At 49.4% G+C, this 22,238-nt stretch overlaps 1 protein-coding gene and 1 pseudogene across 1 annotated transcript; both read right to left on the minus strand.

Moving 5' to 3' along the window:
- Positions 1-15,944: 15,944 nt before the first annotated feature.
- Positions 15,945-17,906, minus strand: LOC136491115 (ammonium transporter 1 member 1-like). Its single transcript, XM_066487343.1, is given in 2 exon segments — positions 15,945-17,692; positions 17,694-17,906. Coding segments are annotated over 2 exon segments (1,488 nt in total). The 5' UTR covers positions 17,787-17,906; the 3' UTR covers positions 15,945-16,297.
- A 569-nt stretch (positions 17,907-18,475) lies between these two features.
- LOC136491116 (cation/H(+) antiporter 28-like) lies at positions 18,476-20,258 on the minus strand (annotated as a pseudogene).
- Between the last annotated feature and the right edge of the window lie 1,980 nt (positions 20,259-22,238).

Genomic DNA, 22,238 nt, shown 5'->3' on the forward strand with positions numbered 1-22,238 from the left:
AAGACACCTTATGAGCTATTGAATGGAAGAAAGCCCAACATAGCATACTTTTGGGTTTTTGGTTGTAAATACTATATATTGAATAAAGGCACTAGATTGAGCAAGTTTGAAAAGAAATATGATGAAGGTTTCTTGCTTGGTTACTCCACTACTAACAAGGCTTATAGAGTTTGGAATTTGGCTAGTGGTACTCTTGAGGAGGTTCATGATGTGGAATTTGATGAAACAAATGGTTCCTAAGAGAAATATGAGAATCTAGATGATGTAAGAGGCACTCAATTGGTCAATGCAATGAAGAACATGAACATTGGTGATATAAGGCCTAGAGAGGTGATTGATGTTGAAGATGACAAGAATCAAGTGCTCTCTAACTCAAATGTGCAATCTAGTGGTTCTCATGATCAAATTCAAGCAAGTACTAGTCATGACAAAGTGCAAGATCAACAACAAGTGGCTAGTTCATCATCTCAACCAAGTAATCAATCTAATGCAAGCAATCAAGTGCAAGTGTTCCAACTAACCAATATTGCAAGAGATCATCCATTGGACACTATCATTGATGATATTTTAAGAGGTGTGAAAACTATATCAAGATTGGCTTCATTTTATGAGTATTTCTCATTTGTGTCATCCATTGAACTAAAGAAGATAGATGAAGCTTTGAAGGATGTTGATTAGGTCAATGCTATGCATGAAGAGCTAAACAACTTCACAAGAAACCAAGTATGAGAGTTAGTTGAGAGGCCTAAGGATCATAATGTGATAGGAACCAAGTGGGTCTTTCGGAATAAGCAAGATCAAGATAGGATAGTAATAAAGAACAAAGCAAGATTAGTGGCTCAAGGTTACACTCAAGTTGAAGGTCTTGACTTTGGAGAAACATATGCCCCGGTTGCAAGATTGGAAGCAATTAGGATCTTGTTAGCCTATGCTTGTGCCCACAACATCAAGTTATACCAAATGGATGTGAAGAGTGCATTTCTCAATGGGTACATCAATGAGCTTGTGTGTGTTGAGCAACCTCCCGATTTTGAAGATGAGAAGAAACACAACCATATTTATAAGTTGAGAAAGGCTTTGTATGGATTAAAACAAGCACCTAAAACATGGTATGAGAGATTGAGGGATTTCCTACTCTCTAAGGGATTCAAGATGGGAAAGGTTGACACCACTCTCTTCACCAAGAAGCTTGAAAATGACTTGTTTGTAATACAAATCTATGTTGATGATATCATTTTTGGTCAACAAATCAAGATTTTTGTGAGGAGTTTGGCAAGATGATGGCTAGTGAGTTTGAAATGTTCATAATTGGAGAGCTTAGCTACTTCCTTGGTTTTCAAATCAAGCAAATGAAGAATGGCACATTTATGAGTCAAGGCAAGTATATTAAGGACATGCTAAAGAAGTTTAGAATGGATGATGTTAAAGCTATTAGTACACCAATGATGACAAGGGGAAGCTTGGATAGTGATGCTAGTGACAACATGGTGGATCAAAAGATGTATCGGTCTATGATTGAAAGCCTACTCTATGTGACCGTATTAATGTCGTACTCCCTCCGTACTCGAATTTCCTGTCCTTCTACGCTCGGTGGTCGTTTTCAAATTTGCTGTCGTTCTGGTGTCGCGGGACGTTCATTTGACGTGAATGCCCTTGGTCAAGCGCCCCCTCGCGTCTAATCCGGCAACGCATTCATCACGGCATGCGCGGCTCCTCGTTACTCACTTGCCCGCATGCATTCATCACGGCATGCGCGGCTCCCACGATTACCTTCACCTCATTCGTCTTCCCTCTGCATGCTCGCCTCTCCCTCGCCTCCTTCGGCTCCGTCTGCACGCTCGCTGCTCCTCGCCGGCCGCCACAGTCTAGGGTTTAGGGTTTGGTGCCGTTCCTCGCCGCCACGGATGGCTCGGTCGCCTGCACGCACGCTCGCCGCTGGCCACGCGCTCGTCGGTAGATCGTATGCACACTCGTCACAGGATGTCGCGGCCTCGTCGGCGGCTCTGGGCTCGGCGGATGTGGCTGTCTCCGACGAGCTCGTGCCGGTTTCCAAGGAGCTCGCCTCGGAAGAGCTGTTCGCGGGCTCGGCGTCGGTGTTCGCGGACTCGGATGAGACGTTCGCGGACGTCGAAGAGGTGCTGGACTCCATCGAGGAGGTGATCACGGGCTCGGAGGAGGTGTTCGCGGACTCCGTCAAGGAGGTCGCGGCCTCCGTCGAGATGGTGCCGGACTCCGTCGAGCCTCCGTGTCCTCGCTGCAGCACGTTCCATGCCGGCGGCGTCTTCGGAGAGGAATGCTACCGAGCTCGCCGCGAAGCTCGCCGGTGTGCCCGTTGTGGGCTCTTACATGAAGACTATGATAGGACAGCAAAATGGTTCGACTACCTGGACAAGTTCGACTGTGAGATCTACATCCCAGATGCCTGCAAACTTCAAATGGATGGTAACACCATCATTCTGCCAGAGCACGTCATCAACAAGTTGGACAAGATCAGAGATGCAAAGAAGTTGGAACATGCAAAGCTGAAACAAGATGCAAGCAAAGAACAGTAAGGTACATGTCTTTTTCTAATTTGCTACGAACATGCTTGCTGCCACTACAAGATCAGTAAAGTGCAAAAGCTAACTTGCTATTTCTAATGCTTTCAAGCAGGGAGATTTGCAATTGCTTCAGCTAGCAAGGAAGGTTCACAAGGGATTTGCAATGGCAGCCTATCTTCCCTCTCTAGTCTTTGTTTGTTCAAGTGAGGAATCTTTATATTGTTGCAACCTTTAATCTTCATCGCTTCCTTCAAAACAGTTTGTAGTGTTACAAATATCCTGTTTGCTCTCCATGGACTGTACTCCAAGAATGCCTGCAAGAAATGTGTGCAAGAAATTAGATCTTTCATTGTCTTAGAATCTTTATTGTATTGAAACAAACAAATGGATGATCATTTACCTGCTGCACTACCGGAATTAGATCTTTCATTGTCTTAGCATTTTTGCTGTATTGAATAGCTTGGATAGCTCGAAAGAAACCCAAATCTAGAATATTAAAATCTGGAGAATTGGGTGGTTGACATATAAGCCGAATGTCAAACCCATCTTGCTTAGCAATCTCACAAAATTGAGGATCATCCACTTTTAAATGAGAAGGAGCATTGTCTTGTTGTATGAAAATTGGCTTGTGAACATCTTCTCTTGGCCACTTGGCTCTAATTGCAGGCAACACTCTATTTATCATGAAATCTCTTATCACCTCCCTTGTGATTGATTGAATTGGTTTGATTACTTGCTCTCCACGTAGACGATTGTGACTTCGTCTAATAGCTTGTTCAAAAGTGACTAGTGGAAAGCAACCTATTTTGCCATCAAACACACATTCTCCATCTCTAAATCTTGGCCGAGCAACTACACACAAGAACATGATCCTAGGGATGTAGTTCTTGTTTTTGCAAGTGCGATGTGGTTCATCTTCCTCGGGTAGCAAGTAGTACCTCTCCGATTTTTTATGGAGATAGAACCACTTCTCATCAATAAACACAAAGTCAAACAAATCCTTGAACTTTGGATCATCAAGCAAACCTTGGTCAATCATGTCAATGCACCACTTCAACCTAGTCTTCTTGTTAGCATCAGTGAGATAAGGTTTAATGCTACTAGAGTGGCGCCTAAGCAAACCCTTTTTCAAATACCTTTGAATCCTAGCTTTGCTAATACCAAGTCTACTAGACAAATCTTGTATGGTCATTCTTTGTTGGAGAGGAATGGCCCTCAACCTTTCCAAATCAAGAGGGATTGCTTTACGGCCACATCTACCTTTCTTTAGATTAGGAACCTTGACCGGAATGTTTTGACGAAGTTGGTTTTTACCTTGCTTCCATATGCGCTGAACTGTTCGAATATGTACTCCAAATTGATCACCAACAATTCTTGTATCGTGCTTGCCTAGTTTCCCATTCTTGCTTCTCATCAATAGTGCTTGGTACACTTGTTGTCTTGTATGATCAGAATAGTCATGCTTCGGTTGGTTTACTTGTTCTAGCAATAGGAAAAAAACAAGCATTTTAATAGTCACGGCATGATCTAAATATAGGGGGGGAAAACAAGCATTCTAATAGTAATATATTATCACTGCACGATCTAAATATAGGGGGAAAACAAGCATTCTACTAGTAATAAGTTATCACTGCATGATCTAAATATAGGGGGGAAAAACAAGCATTCCAAGAGTAATAAGTTATCACGGCATGATCTAAATATAGGGGAAAAAAACAAGCATTCTAATAGTAATAAGTAGTCACGGCATAATCTAAATATAGGGGGGGGGAAGAAGCATTGTAATAGTAATAAGTAGTCACGGCATAATCTAAATATAGGGAAAATAATAAAATATAGCCATGCTTACCAGCAGGGTTATGTAAATAATCAAAATCTACAGCTCCAAATTCATCTAGTGGCAAGTTCAAGTCAATTCCTGTCCAAAAGTAAAAGAAAATGCTAAGAATGGACATAACGTTGCCATGCTCCAACGGAGGCTCCACCGGAAACAATTCATGTCCAAAAAGAAAAGAACATACCGTTGCCATGCTCCAACGGAGGCTCGTTGAGATCAAAAAAAGCGTCACCGTCATCATCTTCATGCTCTGCGAGATGAAACTCAGTGTTGCCGTCGTCATCTTCAAGCTCTGTGACATGAAACCGTTGCTGTCGTTGAGATCCCACGGCAGGTTGCCATCGTGCACAAAGCAACAACAAAGCAAAATGGAACTAATAATAGATGGTTACCGTTGTCGTCGTTGAGATCCCACGGCAGGTTGCCGTTCTCTTCATCTTCTACACGAATGTTGAGATCGAAGCCAGAGAAGTAATCAGCCATCCTCTTCTGCAGACAGACGTGGAAGGAGAACAGCTAGTCCATGGCGGCGTAGTAGCAGCAAGCAAGGTAGGGAAGCAAGGCAGGGAAAGCAATGGAGTACTAGTAGCTGCCTGGTTAAATAGGAAGGGGTATATGAACAGACGCACGATGCCAGCAACGAAAAAAAAAAGCGCCAAATTGAAAGCTTTAGCGCGCATGGCCAAAACGAGGGCGCGCACGGCCAAACCCGCTGAACGCACGGCCAAAATCGACCGCTAGCAAGCGCCATGCAATGGAACAGTGCCATGCAAAATGGCTTGGCAATAAAAAAAAAGAGTGACTGCAGGAATCGAACCGTAGACCACTTGCCTCGGGCCGCGGAGATCACACCACTCGGGCTACACCAGGCTGTTGTCAAGGAAACAACCGCAGTGCTATTTAATAGGGGCAAAGCAGGAAAACTAACCCCTACTTAATGACTTCTTGGTTACCGTAATCCTGTCCCAAACGTCAGCTAATTCGAGTACGGAGGGAGTATGTATTAATCATATCAAATCATATTTTTTTGCAGAATTAAATGAAAATAAATTTTATATGAAAATTATATATCTCGATGAGATCTACAACTTTCTAGTTTTGAGTTTTTTCATTTGAAGTCGTTAAGATGCTCAAAAAAAATTAATAACATATTTAGAGTTATGGGTATTTTCGTCTTTTCACACCTGCAATTTGACGGCATTAGAGCCTAAACTGACGGAAGTGACGTGGAGGACACGAAAAAGTTGGAGTAGTGGCGCTGAAGACCGCTGAATTTTTCCAGGAGCACACAGAGGATTGCGATCTTTTATAATGGCACACAGGAAAAAGTCTCAAGAAGAGAGGCCTTGCCGCGCCATGCGCCGTGGCGCGTCAATGTCGCGCCTAAATCCGCGGCGCGGCAACTCCGGCCACGTCAGCGTTCAGCGGCCCTGGTCACTGCCACGTCGCCGCTCCCGCCGCGCCCCCATACATGGCGCGGCAGCGTGATTTCGTCGCGTCATGCGAATAGTCGCAACCAAAAGTGTTAGTTTTGAAAAAAAAAATTAAACGATGTCATATTTAAAAATAGTTTAAAAAGTGTTAAAAAAAATTCGGCAACGTCCATTGCTCCGTCCGCCACCGAGTCAACGACTTGCCAATTATCGAGCTAGCGCGCGAACGTGTGCACGAGTCATAGCGACGATGATCATCGCTGACGCTCCGGACGAGATGACGATGGTGGACGTCATCGCCGGCTGGGAACCCGATGACCGGACCCTCCTCTATGACCCCAAGTTCTGCTTCCCGCCGGAGACGCTCCTCGCGCTCACCCGCGCGCACGCCTGCTGCCCGGACCTCGTGTACCACGAGCGTCGCCGCCACAAGGACAGCAACGCCTTCGCGTACGTGTTCGGTCTCGGTGCCGTCGGCGTCATCGACAGTAGTGGAGGTTGCGCCACCACTGCGGCAGAGAGCAGTGGGACGAAGGTCGATTACTCCGAATTGGATCAGGAGCCTGCAGCCTGTGGAGCCAGAATAGCCTGAGTACGTCTTGGTCGGCACCGGCACGGCCGATGAGGTCGAGCGCGAGCGACGACGGGAGGCCAACGCGGAGGCTACGTTTGTGGACGCATGGAACAACCAAGTCCGCTCAATCGAACAGCTATTGGAAGAGATAGACGAGGAGACCGCTCGTACGGCTACAAGTAACAGCCTCGTCGTCCGTGGCACCGACGACTTCTTCGATGGCTTCTTGGAAGAGGAGGCCGCCATTGAGGTAGGATGGAACATTCTTGTGAGCATCGATGACGAAGCGGCCGTCCCGGAGTGGGCGTAGCAGATGCAGATGACGAGCTGTAATGAGGAAGGAAAAAAAGGCCGATCGATGAACTGATTAGCTCGAAACTAGGGACCATCTTTGTTATCAGTTACAGTACTTTCCTGTGCTCATTATTATTTTTTTCCTTAGTCGCTGCAATTGAGTCAGGTTTGATCAGGAATGCTTGGGTCGCCTAGTCGCCTATCGTTCGATCACGTGGTAAAGAAATAGCCATATACAAGTAGAAGTATGATGATGATATGGCGTGCTTGGGTCAGTAGAAGAAGCAAACGAATACTAGTTTGGTTTAGTTCTAAAATTATAGCTTTGTTGAACTTGGAAATTATGTATAGATACATCTATTTTACTGATTCAACCCACTAAGTTTAGTTTTGGGAACCGATTGAATGCAAAAAAAAAAAGTGTAGAGGCCTAGAGAGTGCATATGGTTAGTTGTTGACTTTACCACATCCGTCACTTTTTTCTGAAGCCAATTGAATGCAAAAAAACAAAAGAAGAATTGATTGAACGTTCAGATCTGCAATGCTCCCCCATCATATCTTCCCCGATTGTAGAGGCCTAGAGGGCCCTGAGGGTGCATATGTGTGTGCGCGTTCTGGTCTCTGGGCCTCTGGTTCTGCCTACGATCCAGTGGGCTGTGCTACCATGAGCAATTTTTGCACCATATTCGTTTGATCGTTTCTATGGCTTATAAGCCGGCTGATGCTGTTTTGTTGTGAGAGAAAAATATTGCATCATGACTGATAAGCAGACTGATACGATCAAGCGAACATGGTGCAAAAATTGCTCGACGGACTGTGTTGAACTGTGTAAAACTGTCTGAACAAGAAAGAACTACTGGATCAAATTTCGTTAGCCAACGTATTGTAATCCAGAAGAATGAAGGGATCCCAATACAAAAGAGCCAAGTTCAGGTAAATGTCAACCGTCACTCCGTCAGTTTCGAAAGTTCAGTAACGTCTCTTTGTTGGATGGAGTGACTGAGTGAAAAAGAAATTAGGAGTACAACATATATAGTTGTGTTGTCTCTCTTCGTAGTCGTTGTGAGTCGTGACTTGTTGATTCTCTTATCGCCCCATATGATTCCGTGGCATCTCTTGGGTTCACGTTCACCACTGTTTGGCAATTCCATTTGCAGCTCACAGCTAACAGATGGGTCCACACCATTTCGTTGCCCGACATACTCGATCGGGTTGTGAGCCAATGAACAGTGCAGTCGAGATTTGCAGGAACATCTCATCTAGTGCAGACCATCGAACCGAAAGTTGCATTATTGGCATGTTGCAGTCATGCATGCGCGCAGTCGATGTTGGACCAGCATCAGTCTTGTTAAGCATGGAGCTGTACTAGCTAGAATTTCGTTCTGGTAGATCCGTGCGCATCGAAGAACATGGAATTGGAGTCTAGAGAATTTTGGCTATCCTATCCTATCCTTGTAGATTAGATTGCGCTTTCGTCGGCATCCCTTGGTGTAGCTCGACCACTGTCGATGAGATCTTTGGCTCTTGGGAGAGTTGGCAAATGGGCTTATGGGCAATGTTCTGAAGGTACTGTCAGCGAAGTGCCACTTGGTTGTTCTGTCGATATTGCAAGTGAAGCTGCAAGCACCAGTCAGTCCATGGCTTCAACACCCCAAAACAGAAGAAAGGAAGATGGAGCTCGTATACTACAGATTGGTTTCGCCGTAGCTTCTTATTGCACGAACTTTGTTCAGAGCTCAGACTCAACTGTCGAGATAGAAAACGACAGCAGTAAAACAAAGGAAAAGAAGACGAAAAAGAAGAAAAAAAAGGAAATAATCTCACCTTGCTGTACTAATAATGGTGCTGCCTTTTTTTCCGGGATAGTGGGATCCGAGTAGTTTAACCAGGTATCCTGACTGATGTGTTTTGTTTAGGGATAGGGAGATAAGTATAGCACGTTAGGCCTATCGATCGTCAAAAGGCCGGGAGCGTCGGTCTCGCGCGACACCACTCAAGCAAAGCGACGATTTCCCAGATATCCAATCCAAGCCTCAGCATTTGCGATGATCATTGCAGCGGAGCTGCGGAGGTTAGGTAGTTTTTGACTTTTGACGGCAGGCGTCCAATCAGCGGTGTGACTGATAACTGCAGCGCAAGCGCAAAGCAGAGAAGATAGGCTATCAGAATTCAGAGGCGAGAGGCGACTGGTTCGCTCGCTGTCGGGAGGCCCCGCCCCGAGCGATCACCGGCTCTGCGTCGTCCGTTTCCCAGCCGAGGCGAGCGCGGCCGGGGCCACGACGACTGAATGACTGATCCTCTGCACACCGCCACATTCTGCGGCCGGGCACCGGACAGCCCTGCGATTAGAGAAAGGAGGCCGCGAAACCCAAAGCGCACGTGAGGCATTGACGTGGTGTAGTGTAGCGACTAGCGAGTCAGTGTGTCGTCGCCGGAAGGACTCTTGCACCGCACCTTCCGGTCTCTCCACTTGGACCTGCTGACTGCTGGTCCCTCGCCTGGACTGGCCATGCATGCATAATTTGTGGAGCACACGCAGCCGTGTAGTCAAGTCTGAACCATACGCAGGCAGACCTCGAGTCGGGACCGATCGACCTGCTTGCGGCCGGTTCAGTTAAGCAGTTGAAGTGTTGAGACGACTTGACTGCTTGAGAGATTCAAACATGGCTGCGCGTGCACATGGCCTAGCAGGTCACCTCAGCCGCTGCGCTCGGGCGCTCGGCAACTGAGCTCGCCGGGCCCTTCCTTTGTCGAAATGTCGACTCGTAGTACGCTTGGGACATTGCATATGGACGTACTACGCGCGACCCCATGACTTCTCCCGTCATCGAGCCTTGCTTGCAGAGTTGCAGTACAGGGCCGTGTTTAGATGGCCACTGAATCGGCGCCGCCGAATTCAGTCGGTACACTGTAGTTACTGTAGTATTTTGTTTTTATTTGGTAATAATTGTCCAATCGTTGACTAATTAGGCTCAAAATGTTCGTCTCGCACAGTACAACCAAACTGTGCAATTAGTTTTTGATTTCGTCAACATTTAGTACTCTATGCATGTACCACAAGTTTGATGTGATGGGGAATCTTCTTTTTGCATAGTGCCAAATTCTGGATTTTGAAGGAACTAAACATGGCCCAGAAGTGTGATTGGGGCATTGGGCTCTGATGAGCTAGTACTAGCTCATTCAGTCACGCGGCAAGGCTACACATATTGACCTCGCGTTGGGTCAGCGGTAGCCGGTAGGAGTAGATAATCCGTGTGGTGTGGGAGATGATCGAGATCCCCGGCCGTACGGTCGTACCTCGCCGCAACAACTTGTGTTGCCTCTTTTTGATGCAGTTTAATTAAAGTCGTACTCGTATCGTATCGGTCAAGAGTCTTCTGTCGTCGCTGTCGTTGTAGCTGCAGCCTACTACCTACGAGATCACCGCGACTTTATATCTCCCTGTCAACGATAGTGGTTTTTGTTTCCATGCGGAAATTAGAAGAACAAGATCTTGGCCTTGTTGTTTACCGCGCCACACTTTCTTGTATAAGAGCTAGCAAGGAGTCGTCTAGCACAAGAGATCGAGAACGAGTTCGGCAACGACCGAAGGACCGTGTTGGAAGCTTGTGCCCTTTTTGCCACCACGGGTACCAGATTTCAGAGATGCTTGCATCGCCCGCGCGCGTGATCGTTCCGCTTCTCCATGTGCCCGACGAAAGCTCCGCATCGGTTTTTCTCCAGAACAAGAGAGAAAACAAAACGAGATAACGATACGACCGCTTGTACTACTGCATAGAGAAGGAATCGTACTCGTACGCCCTGTGTGCTGTGTGTTGCATGCCCCAGTCCGCAAATAGTTAGCTACCGACGGTGCTAGCAAGCGGCTACTAGCAGCACGCAGCAGCTATCAAACAGTCAAAGTACGTGATCTCCGATAGCTACGTCTGGACGGAATAGTTTGCTGATGATGGGCAACCTGAGACGAGTTCAGGATGTACTTCTCACTGCGGCCTTTCATTTATTATCTTTTGTTTTGTTAACACATCAAAAAAGTATCTTAGTCCTCCAATTATTAGTCATTTTGATACTACTTTATCAAATAGCGATAATACTACCCTATGAAATAGCGATATAATATAGGCTCTGTTGACTTGTCTTATAATCCGTACTTTTCAACTTATTTTTTTAGCCGAAACAGGATTTTCTCTCACATTAAATCAGTCGGAACAATATTTCATCTTTCTTCAGTGAAGCAAGTGGCCCATACTATAATAATTTAGATCGCCCGTCACCCTCTCGTGCTCACCGGCTTTTGGCATGTGTCCGGTCATTCAGTCAAGCACTCGGTAGCCGTACATCTGGACGGCTCGTGCCGAGCAGCAGACGAGATATATTTTTGTTGGAGGACGGAGCAGCACGCAGCACATGCATTCGCCATTTCCACTGGAATCATGCATGGCCAAACAAAGGCAAACACCTACGTACACCTCTCTCGTTGGAAAAAGGGATAGGAGCCAGGTGAATCGTGCTCAGCGAGACGAGGATAAACAAATTAAAACGCTCGTGCTGCATGCCAATAATCAAGCTAGCTGCTAGCTAGTTGCGCGGGAGCCAACGCACTACGCATGCAGTCGGTGTTGGCTGCATGTGCGCGCCCCGATCCAAAATTAGACCATGATGACGATCTGATATGCTGTCTGATGGTCTGCATCACTGCATGCAAGCAGCAGGAACACCGGAAGAGACGCACGGCAGATGAAGATTCCGCGGGGCCTCGATCCGCTCTCCAGCGCGGCCGCTGGTTCGTATTTGGTTTATAAATTATAGCTTATCAGTTAATGAATAGTATTTTTTTTTAGGGTGTGTTTAGTTCGGCAAAGTTTGCATAGTGCACGATTCTCCAATGTAGCATTTCGTTTGTATTTGTGAATTATTGTCCAAACATTGACTAATTAGGCTCAAAAGATTCGTCTCCCAAAGTTAAAGCAAACTGTGCAATTAGTTTTTGATTTCGTCTATATTTAGTACTCCATGCATGTACTGCAAGTTTGATGTGATGGGGATTTTCTTTTTACATAGTGCACTTTTGAAGAACTAAACAAGGGCATAGCTTATAACCCAAACAAATCCAAATGAACAGGACGTTTGTTGGGCGCGTTCACCGCTTCACCAACCCACCCCTGCGGCCCTGCGCGTTGCGTGCGTGGAGTATTTTTCCGGCTATACGTACGATGGTGGAGTTGGTTACGGTGTCCAACATTATTATCATGGGACGCATACAGTGAGACCGCCCGGGAGTACGTAGTAGTGGGCAATGATGGGGGAGACTAAACTAGTACTGCTGCTGTTAAACACCTCCACATCGCAAAAAGATGATTGTACGTCTGCAATGGAGCTGGCGACTTCGTCAGCTGACCAGAGGTAGGAGAGAATAATAGAAAAATGAATGAAAAGCGAGGACAACTGGCATGTGAAACATAGAAGGACGTAGGAGGGCACAAACAATAGATTTATGTCATGGTTGGTATAGATTTTCAGGTAGCTTCAGAAATAATTATGCATAAATTTTTACCGCATGGCAGCACGACAAATAGCTCCGCCAACAAACCTATGGCTTTGTCATCCTTCCTTGTGGGCTAGCCTCGAAACACCTCTCCTTTGTATGCGTGGGACTGGGACGAGATGCGACGACGGGAGTGCCAGGCAAAGGCCACTCATGTCGTCATGCGGGTGCGGGCAGAGTGGTCGGTCCGGACAGGGGTGAGTCACTGGGGCACGGAACAGGGCGAAGACGCTGGCAGGACACAGGGCAGTGCGAGATGGTAGCATGAGGGGGTGCAGAGGAACAGACAGCGGCCGCATAAAGAAGAGGAAAAGGGGGGGGGGGGGGGGGGGGGGGGGGGGGAGGAATTAAATAGAAAAAGAAAAAGAAAAAGAATAAAGAAGGATATTATTGACATTTTACTATTTTTATATACCATACATGGCCGTGTAGAACGAGGTTTACACGATACTTGCTAGGTGACAGTGCTGTTTCACATCATAAATGATAAAAAAACAACGTACTTCCTCCATTCTAAATTATAAGTCGCTTTAATTTTGTTGGTTCGTCTATTTTACCATGTATCTAGACATATTATTATATCTAGATACATAGCAAATTTGATGTATCAAAAAAATCAAAGCGACTTATAATTGGGAACGGAGGGGGGTACCTAAGTATCTATAATACAGCATAGCTCTGATAAATATTTTGTACCAAAATATGCTACATATACAACTATATATATCTGTTGTAATATGCAGTAGATTTTATCATAAAATATTTATGTAGATAACATGTCATTCGAAACATTAAGTATTTGATTGAAAGTTAATTATTTGCAAAGTGGAACGACCGAACGTGTATACGTTGGACTTGTGCTCGGAGGCCGCGTGTCCAGCCGCGTCAATAATTCAATATGCAAGACACCGGACCCTGCTGTGAGCGAGCTCACGTGGTGTTCGTACTCGTACCATAGTGTATCCTCCTTCGAGCTCCTTGCCAAGCTCACAGTCACAGCTGCATGGAAGATGGTGCTCCGTTTTCAACGTTGAATAATGCACATACTATATACAATACTCAGTAATATAACTATATAAGATCTTGGAACTTGGAAGACTGGCCCCGAATTAGCCCAGCCCGAAATAATCAAAGGAGTCGTTGCGCGACAGCGCGAATTCATACCGTTTTTTTTTCTGGTCGAGCATGCATGCGAATCTTTTCCACGTAACCACGGGCGCCTCTACTCCTACGCGTGCGTACGCAGAGAGGCGTATCTGCTGCCCTGCAACAGACGTGCACCCTGAACCTGCCGCAGGCAGATACACAACGGATCATGTCATGCACGTACGCTTCGCAGTCCGCAGGCACAACCACCGACGTCGGCGATCGAGCTAGGGAAGAAAACAAGACCGTACGTATCAAGCGTATCCGATCCGGGGAGTATTATACTTCGAGCGTGTTCGGCTGGCTGGCTGCCTTTTCTCAGCCGAAGCATTGTTTTTCTCTCACAAAATTCTAATATAAACAGTATTTCCCAGTTGCTACAGTATCCATTTAATACCAGCCGAACACTCTCGAACTCCAGATCAAAAATCGCGTCGCGCGTGGAGCGTGTGCCGTGTGCCGGTTTTGGCCGGGCGCCGCGCCGGAAGCCCGGAACGGGATCCTCGTGAATCCACCGAGACGACGGGGGGCCGCGGTGCATCTCCCAACGAAAATGCCAGGCGGCCCGGCCGGGCTTTCCGGGCCGGCTATCCGCCCCGTGGACCCGGCCAGCTGTCCCCTGACACGGCGTTGGCGCCGATTGGCGGCTGGTTTCGGCCTCAGACGTGGGAAAAGCAGGCACGGTGCTCACTGCTCGGGCTTTGTGAGTCCTGAGATCACAAAGGGCTCCTGCCTGCGACGGAGGAAGAGGAAGTGCATCTTCCCCTGTCCTTTTCCGTGCCCAGAACGTCCAACACTTTAGAAAAAGAGTATACAGTAGTAATGATTTTGTCCTTATCAAATTATTCTGAACCAAGTTTTACATAAGAAAAAATGATTATATTTATGATATCAAATGAATAAGTTTCATTTTTTTTAAAACCAAATCGACAGAAGAATTGCCCGTTATATTAAGATCATGTTCAATAGGACTTCGTGACCGTGGGCTCCTCCTCCGAAGCCCGGGCTGCAAATTGTGGCTTTGTCTCCGTACGAAAAAAAAAAGAGAGGCTTTGTCTCCTCTCAATCGCGCAGAAGCGCTTCTCCTCATGTCACTATTTGGTGTTGCCGGAGTGGGAGCACCGGTAAACATGTACTAAAAAGAAGATGTTAGTACTATTATAAACTATATACTACTATTTTTATAGTTTCGTTCTTTGAAGTGATAAATGTTAATATCCACTTCTATATGAACTTTTACAATAAAATCATGATATCTTTTAGACGGATGGAGTACATAGAAGCGTTTCGACGCTAATTGCTCTTCGACAAGTGCAAGCTTATTAACAGTATCGAAGCCAATAACTTTGAAGAATCTAGACGATTCTCATTATGCAAAATATATGTACCTAAAAGATATACCTAAAAGATATATATATATATATATATATATATATATATATATATATATATATATATATATATATATATATATATATATATAGGGAGAGACTATTCGGTAGCCGGCTACAAAATAAGTTATTCTGTAGCCACCTCCATTTACTATAATTTTATATACTAATTTACCATAATGTCAATACATATTTACGATAGTTGGGTTACTATAACATATGGGGATATTTACCATAACGTTATATTAAACCACTTAGTAAGGAGTTACTATAATCTCGTAAATTAACATAGTAATTATCATAACTCAAAGTGGCTACAGAATAAATTATTCTGTAGCCAGCTACAGGATAGTAGTTATATTTTGCACATCGTCGACAACCTTAGCGGCCGCCCGAGACTCGGGCGATGGCTCCGCCACCGCTCATCATTAACCTTACGGCGGATGACTTTATTCATCCGATTTTCGTGATTGTACTACTCGAATATACCAGCAGTTTTTGCTTCAACGGACGAACATGCCACTGTAGTAAAAACTGAGGACAATTAGCTCAGGCCTATATATGGATGAATAGTAAAAACTTAGGACATGTTTGACACACATGACTAATTACTAGATAGGCTAAAAATTAACTCAGATTATCTATATTTTGTGTCTCACTCGCGGTTGGCATGACTAGCTGAAGGGAGAGATGGATGTCCTGCGAGTCGTCCTGCGCTCGGCACGCATACATATTTTGACGACAATGTTTTCTCCAGGTATGAAGATTACAGGGAAATTGGATTTGCTATATTCCTGGCATTTTTGGCAGAATATTAGTTAACATAAACATGCACTACATATAAAAGGCACGACCCCCAAAGCTACTATTGAAAGAACAAGCCAAAAGTTTTTGATGGATGGGCAGAGACCACAGGACAGAATCGTCCAACTGTTTCAAACCTCATAGAACAGAAGCCACCTATCTTGACCAGCAGGCAGCAGCCCGCCACACCTTCCAATCGAATTCTGATCATAAGATCCCACCACAAAAATAACTGCATTATTAGAGCTAAGTATAATAGCAGGCTGTAAGCCGATTAAATGGTGAGGTAGAGGAGGGAGAGGAGAAACGGGCTGTAAGCTTACAGTCGGCTTAGGCACCAGAACCAAGAAAGTCTGTGAGAGAGATAAGTGGGCCATGTATTAACTGTAAAGAGCCAACTACTGTATGAGTGGGCTAAGAAAAGGCTACTAAGAACCTTACAGCCAGCAAGCCGACTGTATTATTAACCTTGCTCTTAGCCAAAGATAAACCCTAGCCCCTAACCACCACCATATCCGGACCGTAAAACACGCATGTACACACAAAAACCCCAACCAAAACACACACATGTGCGTGCTTCGTCGCCATACCTCTCCTATAGTTACACAAATTCTTGCGACTCCGATGTGGCGAAGAAGTATTGCCCAAACAGTACCGGCAGATACGATCGGGATCAAATATGATACGCGATGACACACTGAAAAAAGGCAAGCACGTAATTTGTTCCTGATTTTTACACCTGGTTGCTGGTCGCCGCCGCCGCCGGCTCGACCCGGTGCTGCGCGGACTTGAGCATGAACCCACCAACCCCGGCCTTGTCGCCGGGGTCCTCGTCGTGGTAGACGTACGCGAAGCCGCCGTGCCGGGTGAGGTCCATGCCGGACATCTCGTCGTCGGCCGAGATGCGCAGCAGGTCCAGCTTCTTGAGCGCGTAGAAGAGCGGGCCCATGGTGCAGCTCACCCACCCGGCGATCACCAGGATCTGGATGATCTGCGCGGCGAGGAGCTTCCCGCCGCCGCCCATGAACAGCCCGTAGGGCCTCCCGGCGCCGTAGATCTCCTCCACGTACTTTTGCCTCGCGAAGAGCCCCGTGAAGAGGACGCCCCAGGCGCCGCACCCGCCGTGCAGCTGCGCCGCCTCCAGCGGGTCGTCGAACTTGAGGCGCGCGGCGAGCGCGTTGGCGCCGATGAGCACCCACGCGGAAACGAAGCCGCAGATGACGGCCGCCCACGGCTCCACCACGCTGCACCCGGCCGTGATGGCCGCGAACCCGCCCAGGAGGCCGTTGCAGACGTCCACCACGTTCCAGTGGCCCGTCTGGAGCCGCTTCCCGAACAGCGTGGTGAGCGCGGCGACGCTGCCGGCGAGGGTGGTGGTGACGGCGGTGCGGCCCACGGCCGACCACTGCCCGTGGACGGTCCCCGCGGGGCCGTAGGACTTGAGGATGGTGGTGAAGGACCCGGGGTTGAACCCGTACCAGCCGAACCACAGCAGGAAGGTGCCGAGCACCACGAGCGACGCGCTGTGGCCCTTGAGCGCCACGGAGCGGCCGGCGTGGTCGAAGCGCCCGATGCGGGGGCCCTCGATGAGCGCGCCCCAGAGCCCCGCGATGCCGCCGACCATGTGGACGACGCCGGAGCCCGCGAAGTCGATGACGCCGGACCCGAACAGCAGCGGGCCGGAGGTGCGGCTGGCGGCGGCCCAGCCGTCGGTGGACCAGAACCAGTGGGACACCACGGGGTAGACGAACCCCGTGAGGAACGCGGAGTAGATGAGGTAGGCGACGAACTGGGTCCTCTCGGCGATGGAGCCCGACGTGATGCCCGCGGCGGCGATGGCGAAGGCCCACTGGTAGAGGAAGAAGTCGTAGTCGAAGCCGGTCTTGGGCAGGTGCTGGAGCCCGAAGAACTGCTTCCCGATGAAGCCGTTGGAGGGCGTGCCGAAGGCGAAGGCGAAGCCGAAGAGGTAGTAGAAGAGCGCCCCGGCGGCGGCGTCGAGCACGTTGGTGAGCATGATGTTCATGGTGTTCTTGGCGCGGACGGAGCCGGCGCAGAGCATGGCGAAGCCGAGCTGCATGGCGAAGACGAGGTAGGCCGAGAAGAGCAGGTACGTGGCGTCCACCGCGGACTGCCGTGTCCGCGAACTGGCCGCAGAGGTAGTCCGTGGCGTTCGCCGCCGCCGGGCCCAGCAGCGGCGCCAGGTCCGCCGCGCACGTCGACATCTTAGCTTGGGTTCGCTCGCTCTCCGTCCCTCCGGCGTGGCGTAATAAGAGAGGTATGGAGACGCGATGGGATTGGGAGGGTGTGGCGTGGGATGTCAGGATGGGGGACGAACAGGCCGCGGCGTCGATCGGATTTATAGGAGGTGGGTGGGTGGGCGGGGGACATCTAATTATTTGCCACTCTTACGGAGGCCGCCTCTCTGATTGTCAACTTTATGATGACAACTACAAAAATGTCTCAGAAAATAGTAACTCGCCTAATATTTTACCATTTTTGCTGACGTGACATGCCAAATCAGCCAGGCCAGCTTAGGAACGGGCCGTTGACGCTCGAAGACCGAAGGCAAATGACCATTCTGCCCCCGGCCGCCGTCTCCTCTCATCTGTTCAGTCCCAACGACAGGGAATTATTAAAACTGACCACCGCCACCGGTAACAAACTCGATCTACCATCGATGCCATAACCAACTATGCGTACACGTGTTAGCAATTAGCATCTGGCGTGACATATTCCGTGATTATTTTTTATTTTCCGTTCACGGCGTTTTGGTCTTTTGGTGCGTATACGTGTCGCTCCGTTTGACTCAGGGCACTCGGTAAGGGACCCCATACCCATTTTTGTGGCTAGACTCTAGAGATCACTTGTGTCCGACAATACTGTACGTATATGTCCTAAATTCCATTCACGATCGAGTACACGTATGTATATGCATGCTGCACACGTTGTATGTCACGTCACGTTGTATGTGTATCTACAAGGGCATGAACTCCTCGTCGATGACCTTGTAGTGCTTCTTGGCGTCGTACTGCTGCACGATGAGCACGGAGGCGGTGGTGGAGAAGTCGGAGGACGCGAGGATGTCGCCAACGGGGCCCAGCTCCAGGCACTCGGCCCACTCGTCCAGCCCCTCCATCAGCACCGAGCTGCGGTCCCTGCCGCGCCCCACGATGAAGAGCCGGTAGAACTCCGTGAAGAACTTGTCGTCCACCTGCATCTGCGCCTCCTCCTGCCCCAGCGCCGACGACGCCGGGGCGCCCATCATGCCGCCGCCGCTGCCGTCGCCGCCGCCGGGCCGGCTGCCCTTGCTCTTGAACAGGCTCGTCCGGGCCCTGGCGCGCGCCTGCGCCGTCGCGTTCGTCCGCGCCGCCGATGAACACAACCACCACGGCCGCCGTCAGACGCACGCCCGGGTGCTTCGACATCAGGGACGCCAGCGTCAGGGCCTCGCGGTCGTCCTGCGCCGCCGATGAACACAACCACCACGGCCGCCGTCTGGGTCTGCTGTGTCTGGGATTGCTGGGACTGGGAGCTGGTGCTGACGACGGATGCATGCGTCCCACCGAGGCCTCGGTCCACCACCACCCCCACCGAGCACGGCGCCAGCTGCAGCACCTTCTGGTTGACCACCTGGAAGCTGTGGTGGCCCGGCTCCATGCTGCCGTCCGCCCGCTGCGCCTGTGGAACGGGAGCAGCACCAGCGCCGCCATCGCGTCCTCCGCGCAGATGCACATGTCGCTATGCATGTCCAGGGAACAATGACAGAGCCAGCAGCCGCCGCACCTTCACCTTGGCGCCGCCGCCGCACTCCACCTGGTACGCGTCCAGCGCCTTGCCGATGAGCTTCCGCATCTCCGACGCCTCCTCGTCCACCACGGTCACGCCGTCGAATCCGCCGCCCTTCACGATGGCCGCCGCCGTCTGGTCCGTCATCTGCACCATGTCCACGGCGTACACGGCGAGCTCGCCGCCTCCTCTCGCGCCTGCCGCCCCACCGCAGCGCCTCCATGATGTAGGACAGCGTCGGCACGTCCTGCGGGCCGTGCAGCCCCACCACGAGGCGCAGCTCCGTGGACGGGTCGTGGTGCTGCAGCCCCATGAGCCACCACTGCACGCTCCGCCTGCGCCCACGACGCGATGCCCATCCCGACCATGGGCGTCACCGCCACGTTGAGCGCCACCATGAAGATGATGGCCATGAACGACTTGTCCGTGATGATGCCGGCGTCGAACGCCGCCTAGGCGCAGTAGAGGTGGAAGTACCCCTTCACGTTGAGCAGCATCCCCAGCGCCAGAGCCTCCAGAATCCCCAGACCTCGGAGGAGTCCCGCCGCCGCGCACCCGGTGAGCTTCCCGAGGGTCCCCATGACGGTGACGAAGAAGACCTTCCACCACGGGAACGGAAGCTCCATGACGTAGGCCCGGAAGCCGTCGTCCCGCGTGAGCCCCGCCGCCTCGATGTCGTCCGTGGTCTGGCGCAGCGACAGGCAGACGTGGGCGACGTAGAGCGGCAGCACGAAGGAGCTGAGCACGAAGTTGGTCTTGCTCACCAGCAGCCTGGACACCCGGCCCTCGCTGGGGAACGCCAGCCCCACCAGGAACGCCGCCATGTTCACGTTCAGGCGCAGCGCGGAGCTGAGCCAGCAGAGCGCGGCTGCGGCGAGCGCCACGAGGGAGAGGTCGAAGCCCCGCATGCGGACGGGGAGACAAAGGAAGAAGAAGAAGTGCGGAGAGAACCGTCGGGACTGAACAGATGGAGGAGACGGCGCTTGTTAAGCAATACACGGCGGGGGTAGAATGGTCTTTTGTCTTCGGTCTTCGAGCGTCAATGGCCCGTTTCCAAGCTGGCTGGCTGATCTGGCATGCCACGTCAGCAAAAATGGCAAAATATTAGACGAGTTACTATTTTCTAGGATATTTTTGTAGTTGTCACCACAAAGTTGGTAATCAGAGAGGCGGCCTCCGTAAGAGTGGCAAATAATTAGATGTCCCGGTGGGCGGGGGCAGGGGCGGCCGGGCGGGTGCTGGGGAGTCTGGAGAAGAGATGCCGAGCACATTGCAGTTTTGAGATGGGAAGCCAGGGCAGAGGGGTTTTGGGGCCCGCTGGCAGTGAATCTCCCATCCCATGGACCGTGGTCGCCAGGATCCCAGGGCCGCTATGGAATCTGGAGATCCAGCTGGACCCGCTCTGCCTCACTGTGCGGTGCCCTCGCATCCGGTTACAATGGAGTACATTGCTCCTGTACGATGTGTTTATTTAGGTACCAAGTCGGCATTGGCTCCCTCCAACCTCTAAACTGTTTTTTTTGTTGTTGTTTTGTGCCTCTCCAAATTTCCACGATCCCGTTACTATGTCCTTTTGTTTTCGGTATATCTCGTTATGGAGAATTTTTTTAATTTTAATACTTTTCGAAAACTAATTTTAAATTTAACACTGTCGGTTTTTTTAAAACTAACACTTTTGGCCGCGCCTATTACCCTCGCGTGGCCAAATGCCTGTGCCGCGCGCATGCATAGTGGCGTGGCAGCGGGCTGACATGGCAACGACCGGATTCGTTGACTGCTGACGTGGCAGGGTCTGCCGCGCCACCGATCTTGACGCGGCAGCGACGCGCCCTGGTCGCCTGGCCCTGGCCTGCCCGTGAGGGGCTCGGCACAGGCGCCGCGGCTGCGTGTCGCGCGCGCGCACCCACATGAACCACGCTGCCGTGCCCGTTGGCCCTGCTACCCCATCGTCGTCTGACCTTTGGGACGTGTCGAAAGTTTCAATCATGTCCTCGTCTCCCAAACGTATTGACGTTGTAGCCTCCTACTCTATCCAAGAGACATCAATCATCCATGTCCTATCACCTTTCGAATAGAAAAATGAAAATAAGTCTAGCGTTGGATGATGGTGGAGCTGTGTAGGAGCGCGGGAGCGGTGGAAGCAGACCAATGAAGGCGCACGTCATTCCAAATTTTTAGTAGATGTGATGGTTGCTTTGCAGGGCCCCAAGCGTGCTTCTGCTCCCCAACGCCACTTCTGCTCATTTGCGCTTTACTACTCTACTACACATAAATCCTGGAGCTGTGTTATAGAGTAGTAAATGAAATAGTGCTTCTGCTCATTTGCGCTTTACCTAAATCCTGGAGCTGTGTAGTAGAGTAGTAAATACAACGCCAGCAATGTATGTATGCACTTCTGCTCATTTGCGCTGGAGCTGTGTAGTAGAGTAGTAAATGCTACTCGCTACTAGGAGTATTATTTCATTTGGAAACACGCGCAAATAGAGTACTACGTATATCGGACAACGACATACTCCTTCTAGACTGGTACTTCGAGGAACTTTCCTCATTTTGGCTTGTTTGGAACGAAGGATTCCAAAACGTACGAATAGGAAAAAACGCAGGAATAAGGTATGATGAAAAGTGAAAAACTACGGGATTTCAAAACACAGGAACAAAAAATTTAGACTGTTTGAAACACAGGAATTTATAACATAGGAATTGTAATATATTAGGCAAATATAGGTACTAATTACTATATCTAGGGCCTCTTTGGAATAAAGGGAAAAACCATAGGAATAGGAATAAGCTCGCATTGCATTTTGTCCTGGCTAATCACTCGTTCTCCAACTGCGTTAGCGGCAGCGTGCCTAGGACTTCCATGAAGCGGAGAAAACCAGCGCATGGAG

This window comes from Miscanthus floridulus, chromosome 11 (genome assembly GCF_019320115.1).
Source record: "Miscanthus floridulus cultivar M001 chromosome 11, ASM1932011v1, whole genome shotgun sequence".
Lineage (NCBI taxonomy): Eukaryota > Viridiplantae > Streptophyta > Magnoliopsida > Poales > Poaceae > Miscanthus > Miscanthus floridulus.